Raw genomic sequence first — 17,957 nt, forward strand, 5'->3', positions numbered from 1 at the left:
GAGAGATGAGTTATAATGTGATAAACTTGAATAAATAAATGTGTGATGATTAAGGGATATGCATCGGGGAAGACGAAACTATTGAAACTATGCTTACATGGTAAGGAAATAGATAGAATAATGAAAAGAACTAATAAGGGGTTTATGATCTGCGCAGAAATAGAGAAGATGAACGAGGTTGAAAAGACAAAATTTCTGATCTGACCATCTTCTGAAATTCATATTCTTCCGGCGAGGCGGCGAACTGGCAGAATTGTTAACATGCCAGGCAAAATGCTATGTGGCATTTCGTCTGTCTTTACATTCTAAGTTCAAATTCTACCAAAGTCAACTTTGTTTTTCATCCTTTTGGGCTTGATAAAACAAGAACCAGTTGAGTACTGGGGTTGATGTAACAAATTAACCCTTTTCCTGAAATTGCTGGCCTTGTGGCAGAATTTGAAACCACTTTTACCTCTGCATTAATGAAGGTGGGGGTATTGTTTTCAGTTGTGTTTGTTTGTCTATGGACAAGATATCACAAGAACTGCTGGATGGATTTGGATGAAACTTTCAGGGATGTCTGGCCTCGTAACTGTCACAAACGGATTAGATTTTGAGATCGACCCGGTACCAGACAAGGATTCTGGATTATTTTTCCTTTTTTTTACTTAATTTTTGAGAGCGGTCAGGTTCATTTTTAGTATTCTCGTTTGTGAGAGCAGTCGAGTTTATTTCAGAATATTCTCATTTTAAAAACCATCTCTGACTAATCGTTGGCGTTGCCTTGGCAGAGGTTTGCACTCTCTGAGAGCTCGTTATTATTAGTCATTATCAGCCGGCTAAGATTTCAACTTCTTTTAGCATATACTCATTAACAGTTATTTTGAAGAAAAATCATCAAAAGCAACAAACAAAAGATACAGCGGAAAGAAAGTCATGACACGTTTTAAACAAACATAATTTGTTATTTATATTTTGACATGAATTTAAGAAAAAGTAAAAACAAAAAAAAAAACAATATACATATATAAATATATATATGTGTTTTTGTGTGTATATGTACGTGTAACCTAAAACATGGAACAAAAAAAAAAAAGAACAAAAGGGAAAAATAAGATGGTTTCTCTTCTCCCCAACGATGAGACGTCGGCAGATGAAAAAAGGAGTAATAACAGAGTAAATATCAGATAAGTCTGTCGCTGGTGAAATAGTCAAGAATAAGAAGTGTGTGTGAGTGCGTGTGTGTGTATGTATATGTATATGTGTTTGTGTGGAAAGGGGAGGGGGAGATGAGATATCTTTATTATTCTTCTTCTTCATCATCTTCCTCCTCCTCCTCTTCTTCTTCTTCTTCCGAACCGGCCGATCCTGACTCAGAAGCTTCCGGAGAACTGAGGATTTCTTCATCAGATGGTAACTAGAGGAAAAGGTGAAAGAAAAATGGAAAAACTCAAGGATGTGGAAATGTGGCCAAAAAAATGCTAATACAGGATAAAATTTGTATAGGACCAAAGTAATCCCTTGAGAATTCACAGAACCCATACACTAACCTGCTTGAGACTACCCCCAAAGCTCTATATTTTAGAGTTCCTGTTTTACAGTCATCAAAATTAAAACCTTCCACCAAAATTCCATGTTAATTTATGATCCAAACACCATTTTAATGAAGACAAAGCAACCTTTTTCATCCTTTAATATTACTCTCATACCTCACTTGACGGGGTGTTGTCTTGCAAGTTACATGGTGACCTCAATGAAGCTGGTGCTACATAAAAAGTACTCAGTACACTCTGTATAATGGCTATCATTAGGAAGGGCGCCCAACTGCAGAAACCACGCCAAAGCAGACAACAAACATTTGGTGCAGTTCTGACTTGGATATCGTCCTACCGTCCAACCCATACCAGCATGGAAAACATATTATATATTGATCATGATGATTATGATTTTAAGAAATTTTTCATCATTTTTAAAGTTTAATTGAAGCAAAGACTGTATTTCAATAGAATTACGATTAGAAAGGGTCGTTAAGAGAAATATCCCTATAGTGGAAAGTTTATCCCTTTTGATACAAACCTTCCCGAGGTCACCTTTAGTTCTATGATACAAAGTCTATGCTTAAAAGTGATCTAAGCTAAAACCTTCCATTGAAATTTCATGTAAGTTTAAGTTCAAAACACCTGCTCAATGATAAAGTTACTTTAATAAAATTTTACAGCATCTGATCCTGCAGGTGCTGAACCCACATAGAACACACCTGTGCTCTTTATCTTGTAACTTTGAGATTTCAATAATATATTGTTTTTTTTTTACTTGTTTAAGTCATCAGACTGTGTGGCCATGCTGGGGCACCACTTTGAGGAAATTTAATGAATTTAATTGAATGAACTGACCCAAATACTTCATTTGTTCTTGTTTAAAACTTGGCCCTCATTTTATAGGTCTCTTTTGCTGAACTGCTAGGTTACCAGAACATAAACACCTCAGCACCAGTTTTCAAGTGTTCGTGGAGGACAAATACAGACACACACACATAAATATACAACAGGCTTCTTCCAGTTTCCACCTACCAAATTCACTCACAAGGTTTTGGTTGGCCCGAGGATATAGTAGAAGACACTTGCCCAAGGTGCCATGCCGTGGGATTGAACCCAAAACTACTTAGTTGGGACGCAAACCTCTTTCCACACAGCCATGCCTGTACCTATATAACCATTGAAAAACTGTAAACCAGTTGACATAAAACATGTCAGTGAATGTATGACAAAGACACACACACAAAACTAAAGCATTATTTACCTCGCCCACTTCCTCGTCGTCATCGTCTTTCTCCTCCTTCTCTTCTTTCTTGTCAGTTTTCTTGGCCTTTGTTGCCTTTTCAGGCTTCTCTTTCTTCATTTTCTTTTTCTTTGGTTTGTCCTCGTTTGAACTGGATTCAGAGCTGGAGATGAACTCTTTGCTCTTATAGTCGCCGGTAGCTCGACTGACATTGGCGTCGGATTTTCGAGCAGAGCTCTTTTTAGGTGTCTTTGCTGGAGATGAACTATGAAACGAGAGAAGAATGATGTACTAAATTAGTAAATTGCTAATTGTAAACCATTTTATGCCTATGGACCCCTTTTATTTCTATTTTACTCTGCTGAGACTCCACATAGCCATTCAATGTATTAAAAAAAAAAAAAATTTTTTAAATTGTACTGTATTTTTATAATTAAATATTATTAGGAATTGAATAAGAAAATTTAAACATACGTCTATTCTAAAGGTATAACCAATTCATTGCAGATTTGGTCTTTGCCAGTGCTGCCTGAATGGCTTCCGTGCCGGTAGCATGCAAAATGCACCATTCAAGCATGGTCGATACCAGTACTCCCTGACTGGCCCTCATGCCAGTGGCATGTAAAAAGCACCCACTACACTCTCGGAGTGGTTGGCATTAGGAAAGGCATCCAGCTGTAGAAACATTGCTAGATCAGATTGGAGTCTGGTGCAGCCTCCTGGCTTGCCGGTCTCCAGTCAAACCGTCCAACCCATGCCAGCATGGAAAACGGACGTTAAACGATGATGATAGTTGAATAACTGTAAACCTCCTTTTGGGCTACCCTGTATATATATACACACACAAAAACCTCAACAATAAACATTCCTTTAACCCTTTAGCATTCAGATTACTCATTCAAATGTAATGCTTATTTCTTCACTTTGAGATTTTGACAATGTGATTCTTCATTTTTAGAATACAGTTGTAGACTAGGATGTGTGAGAGGCTGAAACTAGCCAGTTTAAAATACAAAACAAGTAGAATATTTGGGTCTGAAATGACCAGTTAATTGCTAAAAGGTCAGCACATGTAAGTATGGAAAAATGGATGCCAAACAAACAACACCCACACATAGACAAAACCCATTTAATACTCACTTCTCATCATTATCAGCTCTTTCAGAAGCTGTCTTTTTATATTCTTCCATAAGTTGATTATATTTTTCTTTAGATTCTTCTTGAAGTTTTTCCCATTTCTATAAACACAAAGATAAAATACTTTTTAATTCAGAAATTTCAAAGAAGAATGGTGGGAACTTTGAGAAGGGAATGATTTTAGCTTTAGTTTCTTAAGTCAAGAGCTTTAATTTACTATCATCTTCTTTAAATATTAATCTTTTTTGGAACATTTCTAATTGAACAGACTTTTGCCTGTTTTTGTTAAATAGCTATTTGTCAGTTCTGTTTGGGATAGATCTTAGGTGAAGAATTTTCTAACTGAAGAGAAGCCTAGGTTCTGCAACTCCAGAAGAGACAAGATTCAGTCTGTTTGGAGGCACACAGTTATACATTTTCCATGCAATGATAGTTAATAATCTGGTGTTGAGGACATGGATAATGTGACCAACAAACTCAACATGGCAATTAAGATCTAGTTTTACTAAATCTTATTGTCCAAACACATTGGTATCTATTATAGGAGTAGGCATGGTTTTATGGTTGAGCAGTTTGCTTCCTAGTGGAGGGGTACTCAAGAATCCTGACCTGGAGGAGGCCTAGATCCCTTAGAGAGTTAATAGTTAAGGGCTGAAACATTGTTTTGTCTTGGTATAAAAGATGGGCTACAGCAAATATTCTGCTCAATGCCACAGATTTGCTTGCCAGTTGCTAGACCTTAACCAGCTGAACATGTCCCTTAGTGGCTGACGATATGTGCATCTCTGATCATGAGCAGAAGTAGTGGGGAAGTATCACAGTAATGTGGTGAGAGGAATTCTTTGAAAACATGGCATGTTAAAATTTACTGAATAGTAATAACAACAACAATAATAGGGGTGAAATGGTATGGCACATCATTAGCAAATGCCTGAAATTGGCACAACATGAATACAAACAACGCTATCACAATGTGGCAAGAATGATCCATTGGGAACGCTGTAGAAATCATGGCCTACCAAGAGCAAAGACGAGTTATGAGCAAATTCCAGAATAAGTTACCAAGAATGAGAAGTACAAAATCTTGTGGGATGTAATGATCCACTGCAATCACCTGACCAGACATCGGAAACCAGATATTGTTGTGGTGAATAAAAAAGAAAGAACATGCATGATAACATAGCATGTCCCGGTGACAACAAGGTCAATGTGAAAGAAGAAGAAAAAAATAAACAACTATGACGATTTGAAGTGGGAAATGCGAAGGTTGTGATCAATGAAAAGAGTAGACCTGATACCAAGAACAATTGGTGCAGTTGAAAGTATCAGCACTCAACTAGCAACATGGCTGAAAAAGATTGGTACAAATGTGGAGGTAGAACACCTACATAAATCAGCATTGCTTGGAAGTGCAAGAATTCTTCCCAGGGTTCTTGAAGCATGACCAGTAATCAAGTTTCACTTTAGTCTGTTGGCTGTAGACAGCTGACACTATCCATCATACCCAGCAAAATAAGCTGTGAGTTTTCATCACATAATAATAATAATAGGACTACATTGGTATAAAAGATGGGCTACAGCAAATATTCAGCTTAATACCACAGATTTGCTTGTCAGTTGTTTGACCGTAACCAGTTGAGCATGTCCCTTGGTGGCTGACGATATGTGCATCTCTGATCACAAGTAGAAATAATGGGGGAGCATCATAGCCATGTGTTAAGAGGAGTTCTTTGGGGTTTGGATAATTCACCTTTGGAAACATGGGTGTTTTGCTCAACATCCCTAAACAAACCTTATTCAGGGACCTTTTGAGAGGGATGGGCTACATGACCTGAAGAAAATTCTAACTGGGCCCCACCTGCGAGGTCATGCGCTGTTTATCTTGATATGAGACTACTATGTCGCGCACATATGGTTGTGATGCATGTGCCTGGTGTACCCTTATCAGACGGGTAGTCATGATGGATATACTGGGCTTCGTATATTTTACCCCAGTGTCACTTTGATGGTATGCACTGCTCTCTCACTCAATAATAATAATAATAATAAAAGATAAAATGGCAGAAACAGGGCGTAAAAACCTGTAGATTTCCAACACGTCATGTTGGGAAACAAAAAAAAAGGGGGGGGGGGAATAATTGTAGTAAAATGTCACCATACTAACAGATTTGTCAGTGAGGTTTCTCCAAACGTCAGCAGCCTTCTTGGTAAGATCTGTAATGGAAATGCCAGGGTTATCAGCTTTAATCTTTTCTCTATTTTCACTTAACCAAATGAAGTAGGCTGATAATGGACGTTTTGGACGATTAGGGTCAACGACCTTCTTTTTCTTCCGGGATTTGCTGGATTTGGACTGAAAAGAATAAGAAAAGGAGAAAAATATCTTTATATATAACAACAGCTGAAAGTAATGTTGGTTGCTTGGCAGATTTCTCCAGTTTATGATGCTTTTTACATCATACAGAGTGAGGAGGAGAAAGGGTGTTACAAACACATTCTGTCAGAAATACAATGAATCCCAGTGTTTCAATCTATTGGAGATCTATAGCTATCAACATCATTGTCTATTAATAACAACATAGCATAAATACATACATTTACTACAGTGAATTAAGAAACCGGAAAAAGTCCAAATTAAAATTTTTTTTGGTGGTGGGTGGGAGATAAAAAACAAACAATCAAACAACAACTCACTTCTTTAGGTTTGGAGGCTTTCTTTTCTTTGTGTTTCTTAGGTTTTGGTTTCTTTGGCTCTCCATCTTCACCACTTTCCGAATCTGATGTGGTCTCAGGGTTGCTATCATATCTGTTAAATGGAGAAATGAAGGATATATAGATATATATAATAAATAGGGGAAACATCATTATCATCATCATCGTTGTCATTTAACATCCATTTTCCATGCTGGCATCGGTTGGATGCATCGACAGGAGTTGGCAAGTTGGAGAGCTACACTAGGCTCCAAATGTCTTATTTTGGCAAGGTTTCTATAGCTGGATGAGCTTCTTAATGCCAACCACTTTACAGAGTCTACTGGGTGCTTTTTATGCAGCACCAGCACAAGTGCTTTTTACGTGGCACCTGCACGGGTGCTTTTAACATGGCACCTGCACAGGTGCTTTTTACGTGGCACCTGCACAGGTGGTTTTTACATGGCACCTGCACAGTTACTTTTTACGTGGCACCAGCACAGGTGCTTTTTACATGGCACCAGCACAGTCAACCCAGCGTCATTTGAACTCAGAACATAAAATTGAAAGAAATGCTGCTAAGTATTTTATCTGCCGTGCTAATGATTCTCCCAGCTCACGCCTGAATGTAAGAAATATTGAATAGAAGAATTCTTAATTAATAAATTTCAATTATTGATTTCATATTTTGGCACAAGACCAGCAATTTCAAGAGTTGATTACATTGACCCCAGTGTTCAGTTGGTACTTAATCAATTCCATAAGGATGAAAGGCAAAGTCAACCCCAGGGCCATTTGAATTCAGAATGTAAGGACTAATGAAATGCCACTTAGCGTTTTGCCCAGCATCCTAATGATCCTGCCAGCTCGCCGCCTTCGGAATATCAAATACCAAAAGTTATTGAACAGTAAAATCCACATAATCAATATTGGTTTCGAATTTTGGCACAAGGCCAGCAATTTTGGAGGAGATAAATTAACATGGAATTTTGATGGAAGTCTTTGATTTAGATTACTTTAAAACAAGGCGTTTGTACTACAGAACCAGTCGGGATGGTCTCAGATGGGTTGGTATCAAATACAAGTGTATAATAGTAATATACAGATTTATAAAAACTCACTCTTCTGCAACTTCACTGCCACTTTCTCCAGGATTGAAAGATTCATCTGAAAAAAAAAAAAAAAAAAAAAAAAAAAAAAAAAAAAAATCATTAATTATTGGTGATGGAAGCAGCATTAGTACCAAAAGGTAATCAGTATATCCAACTTAACATGGATGTCTTGTTATAACGCTAGACACTGCATTATTAACCTTGAGAGATCCTATTTTACAGGTGGTGCTTGATGCATAGAAGAACACACACATATCTTAGCAGATGAGAATTGCCTGTAATGAATGCCAGAATTGCCACATCATGTGATTTCATTCAAATGGAAATCATCAGTGGGATGATCATCATCCTTTAACGTCCGCTTTCCATGCTAGCATGGGTTCAGTCAAATCTCACTATTATGATACATAGATTACCAGCATCTTTTCAGACACTGATGTTGCACATAGCCAAGCAAGCTTATTAAAAATTAATTATTAGCGACCTAAGCAGTATTAACACCAGAAGGTAATCTTTGAACACTGAATACTGCACTTTTAGCCTTGAGAGATCCTCTCTTGTAGGCACTTGGTTCATCAAAAGCACGTACATAGATCAGATGCCTGAGTGATTAAGAAGTGATTTTAGGTTTAGTCCCATTGTTACGCCTACCTAAGTTATTTTTTTATTGGGGGCTGCTATTTCTAAGTATCACGTGGCTTGCTTTTGAGGCTGGAAGGCTTTTCTATCTCCAACCACTTTCCAGAATGCACTGGGAATATTTATTCAAGGCACCAATGCAAAGAGTAGTCAGTAACATAAACCTTTAGCATTTAAACCAACCCATACCTGGCCCAAATATTTTATCTGTGTTTTGTGTTCAACCTGGCCAGATCCAGCCTCTCACACCTACCTTTTCCATTTACCTGTTTCAGTCATTTGACTGTGGCACCGCCTTGAAGGGCTTTTGTTGAATGAATTGATCCTATTATTTATTCTATTGGTTTCTTTTGCTGAACTGCTAGGGAACTGGGAGGTAAACAAACCAGCACTAACCAGCAAGTGATGGTGGTGGTGGGGGAAGCACATACACACAAATATGCGACAGGCTTCTTTCAGTTTCCGTCAACCAAATCCACTCACAAGGCTTTGGTCAACCCAAGGTCATAGTAGAAGACACTTACCCAAGGTGCCATGTAGTGGGACTGAACCCAGAACCATGTGGTTGGGTAGAAAGCTTTTTACCACACAGCCATGCCTGCACCTGTCCTCATGAGATATCTTCTAAAGTTGGAGAGTATTAATAAACCAAGAATTTAAGTTGTATAGTACTTAATAAATGCCACTGGCCATGCTGGAGTAATTCCTTGTAGCACATTTCTTTTAGTATTCTGTCTGTTCACAAGTCTTTTCCTAATCCAGCAGGAAAAGCCCTTTTTTTTTAACCCTTTGTATCTGTTCCTCCTAGTTATTCGACAGACCACCAACATGCAACAGACCTAGTTGAGTTTAAACATGGGTTGGATGGTTTGATAGGACTGGAAGGGCATTAAGAACTGCATCAAGCCCCAATGTGTGTGCTGGGTGCATTTTTCCATGCCAGTTGTCCAAGAGAGGTTGTTGTGCAGCTTGCAAAACTACAAGCCTCAAGCAGGGAGCGGGGGCACTTCTTTCAGTTATAAGAAAAAAAGTAAATAAAAAAAGACAGAAAAACAAGGGTAAATTACCTGATTCGTCTTCTGATTCATCTTCATCTCTTTCTCTTCCTTCCTGTTTCATTCTTTCTAAGTAGGCATCATGTTGTTCTTCACTCTCATCATTGCTATCAACCATGTCGTCGCGATATGAACCTTTCTCCTGCACACAAAAGAGGAAAGAGTGTCAGAGATACCACAAGGAAAAAAAAACAGTTCCAAAAATGGTAAGAATGCCATCACAAATATCTCAAAATCCACTGCTGTTAGTAATATCTGCAACATTGGTTATACTTAAATTTTAAAAGTAAATTCATCATCATCAACATTTAGATTCTGTTGTCCATGCTTACGTGGCTTGAACAGTTTGACCTGAGCTGGCAAGTTGGAAGGCTGCACCAGAATCCAGTCTGATTTGGCATGGTTTCTATGGCTATATGCCCTTCATAACACCAACCACTTTGAGAGTGTAATGGGTGTTTTTATATACCACTGGCACAAGTGCCATTTGTGTGACACTGGTATCTGCCATGACTGTGAATTTACTTGGCTTCATGGGTCTTCTTCTCAAGCACGATATAATACCAAAGGTCTTGGTCATTGCTTCTGTGAGGCTCAAAGCTTGAAAGGAACACAGCCACTTTGCCTCCGTGAGGACCAATGCTCGAAAGGGGCTCCTTTCATGCCACTGGCACAGGTGCCAGTTACGTGCTACCAGCATCAGCCATGACTACGAATTTACTTACCTTGACAAGTGTGTTTATGTCTCCATAGCGTAGCAGTTTGTCAAATGAGACTAATAGAATAAGTACCAGGATTTAAAAGCCCTTCAAGGCGGTGCCCCAGCATGGGCACAGTCTAATGACTGAAACAAATGAAAAACAATAATAATAAAATAAAACAAATATATAATTTGGAACATCTTACTTTGGAACCAAAATTTTTGACTCTTAATTTCTTGCTACGGATAAAATCATACAGCTTCCCATATTCATCTCTGTGAAAATAACAGAAATACTTGTTTTATTAAAAATTGTTGTCATCATCATTATCACATCCACTTTTCAATACTTGTATGGGTTGGATGGAGTTCATTGAAGCAGCTCAATAACCCACCTTGTTGCCAACCCTCAACTCTCTCCAAGAATGGTGGTGATATTTTCTTCATGGCCAGCACATGCCCAAGGCACATACAGCTATGCTCAGTGGAGCAGTGAAAGCACGTGGTAAAAATAAAACTACTGAATGATGATAATAATAATAAAAAGTATAATAATAATGTCCTGATGCAGTACTTAACTGATTGGAAGTGTTAGCCCGTACATTGTTTTCTCTTGGTATAAAAGATGGCCTACAGCAAATATTCTGCTCAATACCACAGATTTGCTTGACCATCACTAGTTGAACATGTCCCTCGGTGGCTGACGATATGTGCATCTCTGATAACGAGCAGAAGTAGTCGGGGAGCATCATAGCCATGTGTTGAGAGGAATTCTTTGAAGTTTGGATAATTCACCTTTGGAAACATGGGTGTTTCGTTCAACATCTTTAAACAACCCTTATTCAAGAACCATGAGTAGGATGGGCTATTCTACCAGAAGAAAATTCTAACTGGACCCCCCACTTGCGAGGTCGTGCTGTTTATATTGATATAAGATCACCATGTCGCACACATATGGTTGTGATGCATATGTCTGGTGTACCCTTATCAGATGGGTATACTGGGCTTCATATATTTGTACCCCAGAGTCACTTTGATGCCATGCACTGCTCTCTCACTCAATAATAATAATAATAATAATAAAAAATACAAAAAGCCCAACTTACTTTTCAATACCAACAAACGTGTAAGTATTACTGGACTTGGTTTCTACATCAAAATCAAAGGACCTAGTGCTGCCAGCACTTCGGGCAAAGTTAACAGAAGAGACTTCATCAAATCGAATGTGAATGGGAGGTTTGTGAACAAAGATTAGTCCTCTTTCCAATGGATATAATAAACCTGTAGCTGCTTTGTAAGAACAACCAATCGCCTGGTCTCCTTTTTGGCTGTAAAACAACGGAAAATACATTATTTAAATTTCATCTGGATCCAGAAATACCAACATGGATGAAATGAATATATATATACATACATACTAACCCTTCAATTAATACCACTAACCCCCATACATCCCATACACCATTCACATTACAGATCTATATCTACCCTAATTGCACCAAATCTGGAACTACTTACTTCCCTTACACATAATCTTTTTATTCAAGGACTAAGTAGACCTGACACCGTTCAGTAATCGGTGTGCATTCAAAGCCAGTGAACAGTAATTTTACAAAACAGGTATACCTTTGAATCTCTTTAACAATTCACAATAATGATTTTTATTACTTTTATACCTACCCCAGTTCATCTAAATGTATATATCTATCGTTACTTTTCATAAAAAGCCCTTACATTTTTTGATTTCCAATGTGCATTTTCACTTCTTTTCTTCTTACTTTCCCCTTACATTTCCACGGGTAGTTTCTATTTTGTTTTTGTAACATATTTCTATTATATGTACATACATACATATATATATATATATATATATATATATATATATGTATGTGTGTGTGTGTGTGTGGAGGCGCATGGCTTAGTGGTTAGGGTGTCAGCATCATGATCGTAAGATTGTGGTTTCAATTCCTGGACCGGGCAACGTGTTGTGTTCTTGAGCAAAACACTTCATTTCACGTTGCTCCAGTCCACTCAGCAGGCAAAAATGAGCAACGCTGCGATGGACTGGCATCCCATCTAGCTGGGAAACGCATACGCCATTGAAACCAGGCCCATGAGCCTGGCTAGGCTTTAAAAGGGCGCATTTATTATTTTATACACACACACACATATATATAAACATTTAAAAATTCCTCAAAAACCTTAATTATAGACATAAGAAATTAAAAGTAATATACTATCACAGACACAATACCTCATAAATGGATATAAAGCAGAAAGAATAGCAAGTTAAGGTAATCTCTATTGCTGTCCTATAGGAATTATAGCCAGCATTGACTCTTGTTATGGCATTTCATATCTGAGACATCAGATGTAAAAAAGGGTAATGCATATATATGATTTTGCTCCTTCATTGGAACCCTTCTGACCCCTTAACCCTTTCGATACGAACCCAGCTGACACCGCTTCTGGTTCTGTAATACAAATGTCTTGTTTTCGAAAGTTCTGAATTAAAAATCTTCCACCAAACCTTAGTCACAGTTTATGGTCCTAACACTAGCTTAATGATAATAACTAAGTTATTTTACTAAATTCTTTGTTATATTTAAAATTAATTGAAAGAACACAGAACATCTCAACAGAAATATGGTAACAAAAGGGCTAAAATATATAATAGAGAAACAATTCTTAACCCTTTTGATACCAACCTGTCTGAAACCACCTCTGGCTCTGTAGTACAAATATCTTGCTTTCATAAGTTTTGAATTAAAATCTTCCACCAAACCTTAGTCACAATTTATGCTCCAAAGACCAGCTTAATGATAACTAAGTTATTTTACTAAATTCTTTGTTATATTTAAAATTAATTGAAACACAGAGCATCTCAACAGAAATATGGTTAAAAAAAAAAGGGTTAATCATCCATGAACACATTGCTTAAACAGTCACTAAATACAGTGGTGTAACATCACTGGATATACCAAAGGCAGTGAGCTGGTGGAATCATTAACACATTAGGTGAAATGCTTAGTGGTATTTCATCTGTCTTCATGTTCTGAGTTCAAATGCCACCGGGACCGACTTTGTCTTTCATCCTTCCGGAGTTGATAAATTAAGTACCATTTACGCACTGGAGTTGATGTAATCGACTGGCGCCCTCCCCAAAAATTTCAGGCCTTGCATCTAAAGTAGAAAAGATTATTGGATATACCAACTTTACACATTAAACACATTCCTGGAAGTTGGTACATAAATATTAATGACTCATAGGCACACAGCATTTTGTTAGGCAACCATAATATACTAAAAAGTATATTAAATGTTTTGCATAAGTCAACACGAAGTCATTTTTCCACAGATGTGCAAAGAACAAAGGAACAAATTTCCGAAGAGAACAAAAAGGAGGGATGTTTAGAACTCACCTGACAAAAACACCTGGAACAGTAATTTTACGGTTAACAACAGCTTTGAAAATTTTGCTAATGACTTCATACTCTGTACCAGACATCTCACGAGTTAATTTTCCTTCATATTTCTTCTGTATTTCTTCTCTTTGAATAAGAAAGAAAAATAAAACAAAAACAAAAAATAAAAATAAATATGTAAACAATTCAAGTCTTGGATTTGTGAATGACAAAAAAAAATTTGGCTCTGCACTGTTTATTGGATTGAAATCCAGGCTGGTTCCATGTAAAGGGCACCGACGTTGGTGCCACATAAAAGCACCTGTGTTGGTGACACGTAAAAAGTATCCAATACACTCTGTAAAGTGGTTAGTGTTAGGAAGGACATCCAGCCATTGAAACCTTGCCAAAATTGAGCCTCACGGTGGCTGAGTTCTTTTTGAGCGTTGGGCTTCATGGAGGCAATGACTGAGACCTTTGGCATTCAGGTTGTGCTCGAGAAGAAGACCCATCAAGCTGAACAAAATCACAGTCGTGGCAGATGTCATGTCACACAAATTGGCACCTGTAGACTGGAGAGAAATGAGGCAAGCATTATAAATCAACATCCCACTGATATGGAACATTCTACTCTATCCCCTCTGTACTACATATACCCCTCTACACTGTTGGTAGGTTCCAATACATCTTCAGCACCATTGATTTCTTTCTCTCTCTCACTCTGACTGTCTCCCTCTTTCTCTAACTCTCTCTCCCCTTCCACTCCTGGGGTAGCCAAATATCTCCTCTATAGTAAGGCAATTATCATATTCTGTCCCTCTATCATACACGAACCTCTTGCTAGGCACCCCTGCCCTTTCAACTAAGTAGCCTTTGTTTTGCAAGTTACTTGGCAACCCTGCTGATGCTGGTGCCATGTAAAAAGCACCTGTGTCAGTATATGGAGCACAAGAGATAAAAAATTGAAATTAAGTGCAGAGTGAAAGAGTTGTGCGATGACGGCAGAAAGTGCCTTGGGGCAGAAGAAATGGGAACAAGTTGTGATGTTAATTATCAGAATGTTAGTGCCCCGCCCAGGCACGAGGACACAAGGCCAAGATAAGTAAGGATTCAATATACTGTAAACAAATTCAATTCATATCTGCACAAAAAGACGTAAATTAAAATGAGAGAGGGAATGGTTGATTCCAAAACCAAATCTTTAGGAACAAGCATACTTACTCTGATAAGGCTAGTTCTGTGGTCATCTCGTCGTCTTTGTTAAAAAGTAAAATAAGGAAGTGATAACGCGTCTGACCTTGCTTTATAGGTGGATCCAAGCTGACCTGAAAGACAAAGGTCACAAATAGAAAGACCATGGGTTATATTGTTACTGGTTTACATTTAACAACAGGGTTGTGTGGTCAAGAGGTTTGCTTCCAGCCCACATGGTTCTGAGTTCAGTGCCCACTATGTGGTACCTCGGGCAAGTACAGTTCTATATTTGAGGAATTATGTGCATTATTTACATTTGATGGATATTTGTCCTCATCTTTTTTGTTGTTAACACAACGTTTCAGCTGATATACCCTCCAGCCTTCATCTTGTGTCTTGGGGAAATTTCGAACCCGGGTTCTCATTCCTAAGGTATTTTTCGATGTTATTATTATTATTATTATTCAGGTCACTGCCTGGAATCAAACTCGGAATCTTGGGGTTAGTAGCCCACACTCTCAACCACTACACCATATGCCTGCGACCCGAACAACAACAACAGCAGCATGAGAACCCAGGTTCGAAATTTCCCCAAGACACCTGATGAAGGGTGGAGGGTATATCAGCCGAAACGTGTTAACAACAAGATGAGGACAAATATCCGTCAAATGTAAATAATGCACTTGGGCAAGTGTCTTCTACTATAGCCATGGGCCAACCAAAGCCTTGTGAGTGGATTTGGTAGATGGAAACTGAAAGAAGCCCGTCATGTATCTCTATGACTTCACATCATGTGATACTTGTGAGTATCGCCATTATACAAGTGATATCCTTCCTTAGCAATCTTCCAGGAAAACATGTTTGGCTATCATCATCATTTAATATCTGTTTTCCATGCTGGCATGGGTTGGACAGTTTGACTGCAGCTGGAAAGCTGCAGAGTTGCGCAGGGTTCCAATTGTCTGATTTGGCTTGGTTTCTATGGTTGGATGATGCGAACCACTTCACAGCTTGGTGCTTCTTGGTTGGCAACAGAAAGGGCATCCAGTTGTAGAAAATTTGCCTCATCCAAGCAAGCATGGAAAAGTGGAAGATAAAACAATGATGATGATGATGATATTACATAAAAAGGGCGGCGAGCTGGCAGGATCGTTAGCACGCTGGGTGAAATGCTTAGCGGTATTTCGTCTGCTGTTACGTTCTGAGTTCAAATTCCACCGAGGTCGACTTTGCCTTTCATCCTTTCGGAGTTGATTAAATAAGTACCAGTTATGCACTGTGGTCGATGTAATCGACTTAAACCATTTGTTTGTCCCCTCTATGTTTAGCCTCCTGTGGGCAATAAAGAAATAGATATTACATAAAAAGTTATCGTGAAATTATAAAGATGGGCACAAGGGACCAAACCACTTACCACAAAAAACATCTGGCGTCTGTCATTGTGTGGAAGTAAGAAAAGCCGAAGTACAGTGGCGTAAGGAATTTTGTAATCAAATGTTTTACCATGGAGTTGGAGAAATGTAGGGTAGATCTTGATATCATATCGACCTCTGGAAACAGAAAGAAAAAAACGAAATTAGATGAGAGCAGACAATTTACAGAAACACATATATACACACATCCACACTGTAAAGTGGTTGGCATTTGGAAGGGCATCCAGTTAAAACTATGCCAAAGTAGAACTTGTTAGTGCCATGTAAAAAACACCCAGTTCACTATGTAAAGATGGCATTAGGAAGGGCATCCAGCTGTAAAAATCCATGCCAAAACAGACCTCGCTGGTGCTGGTGCCATGTAAAAACGCATCCTTAATGCTCAGAATAATTCCAGGTGTTTATGAACGCCTTGTAGTATCCCATGGGTCAATACTGACATCTTACTGACCCCTGTTATTGTGGATGGGCAGATAGTATTTAGCAAAGAACATGCAGTGTGTGGATAATCAGAGCAAAATTTTAATGAGCTGGGCTGCATAAGAGAGAGAGAGATAGTGTGTGTGTGTGTGTTGTATACGGAGTCTGTTGTTGTCCATCCTGTGTACACGCCCCAACTAAAGTAAATTTCTATCAATGAGGATTTCCATCATCGGAGGCAGATCAGCACACCGGAAGATCTCTTCGTTCCTGATCTTGCCAAACAGATTGATAGTCATAATTTGAAAAAGAAATCGTGGAAGACTTAGACTAAGATTCAAAAATACTGCAAAATGGAAAATGAATTGGAAAGAAATTGATTATGATAAATGGCAAACTCAAGCGAAAAACCAACCAGTGTAGAGAAAACTAATCAAGTCATGCTAAAGCTACAAACAGTCACAGGTGTGACGACTGATTGCAGGTAAGATATGTGATACATGAAAATCAATATACCTGGGTGTAAGACATTGTACTTGATCGAATGTAACAATAGCATCTCCTGTGGCCTGGATAATGTCTGCTTTGGACATGACATTTTTGTAGAATTCTTGCACAACATCCTTTTCCAGTTCAGATGGGATGTGAAAGCGCAGTTCCATCAGCGAGACAGCAGCATCATCATTCTGGTGAAATTCCAAAGTGACTTCATTTTTGTTTGTTGTTGCATGTGAGACATTGGTCAAAGGAATTTCGAAGGCCATGTTTTTCTCAACTTCAAAATTGAGGGCATTACCTGTAAAACAGTCAGTAAAAGGAGAATATTATTATTGAGTGAGAGAGCAGTGCATGCCATCAAAGTGACACTGGAGTACAAATATATGAAGCCCAATATACCCATCGTGACTGACCATGTGATAAGGGTAGTCATGATGGGTGCATTCATCACAACTATCTGTATGACATGGTGACCTCATATCAAGATAAACAGCACATGACCATGCAGGTCATGCTAGAACTTTCTATGGCCCAGCTAGAACTTTCTTCAGATCGTAGCCCATCCCACTCAAAAGGTCTCTGAATAAGGGTTGTTTAACCCTTTCGTTACCAAACCGCCCAAAGCCGCCCGGAAAAAATTTTGGTTCATGTGACCAAGCCGCCCAAAACCGCCCGTAATCACCTATTCATATTTAAATGAGAATATCTGAGCAAATCTCGTTAGTACATTCGTGAAAACACGTGATTATTTGTGTAAACAGTTCAGCTATAGTTTTGTATGACGATCAACGTGTTTTTTTAATTTTGTGAATTTTGGGAGATTTTTTTCCAAATTTGTTCCTGTTGTGTTTTCAAAATTTGTAATCCTGACAAAAAAATGGATACGAATTTTATTCTGTCAAGCAGCGAGTCAG

The 17,957-nt window shown here is 38.4% G+C and overlaps 1 protein-coding gene across 1 annotated transcript in view; it reads right to left on the bottom strand.

Moving 5' to 3' along the window:
* Nucleotides 1-926: 926 nt before the first annotated feature.
* The window catches only part of LOC106880814 (FACT complex subunit SSRP1), a 25,454-nt gene continuing 8,423 nt past the window's right edge, over nt 927-17,957 (bottom strand). The window contains exons 4-16 of the mRNA XM_014930940.2: nt 17,062-17,341; nt 16,107-16,242; nt 14,720-14,823; nt 13,517-13,645; nt 11,201-11,422; nt 10,301-10,370; nt 9,407-9,536; nt 7,710-7,755; nt 6,592-6,703; nt 6,062-6,250; nt 3,901-3,998; nt 2,782-3,025; nt 927-1,399 (exon numbers count right to left, since the gene is read on the bottom strand). Of these exons, the coding sequence (XP_014786426.2) occupies nt 1,286-1,399; nt 2,782-3,025; nt 3,901-3,998; nt 6,062-6,250; nt 6,592-6,703; nt 7,710-7,755; nt 9,407-9,536; nt 10,301-10,370; nt 11,201-11,422; nt 13,517-13,645; nt 14,720-14,823; nt 16,107-16,242; nt 17,062-17,341 (1,874 nt within the window). The 3' untranslated portion in view covers nt 927-1,285. The remainder of the gene's footprint in view (nt 1,400-2,781; nt 3,026-3,900; nt 3,999-6,061; nt 6,251-6,591; nt 6,704-7,709; nt 7,756-9,406; nt 9,537-10,300; nt 10,371-11,200; nt 11,423-13,516; nt 13,646-14,719; nt 14,824-16,106; nt 16,243-17,061; nt 17,342-17,957) is intronic.

Source organism: Octopus bimaculoides, chromosome 6 (genome assembly GCF_001194135.2).
Source record: "Octopus bimaculoides isolate UCB-OBI-ISO-001 chromosome 6, ASM119413v2, whole genome shotgun sequence".
NCBI lineage: Eukaryota > Metazoa > Mollusca > Cephalopoda > Octopoda > Octopodidae > Octopus > Octopus bimaculoides.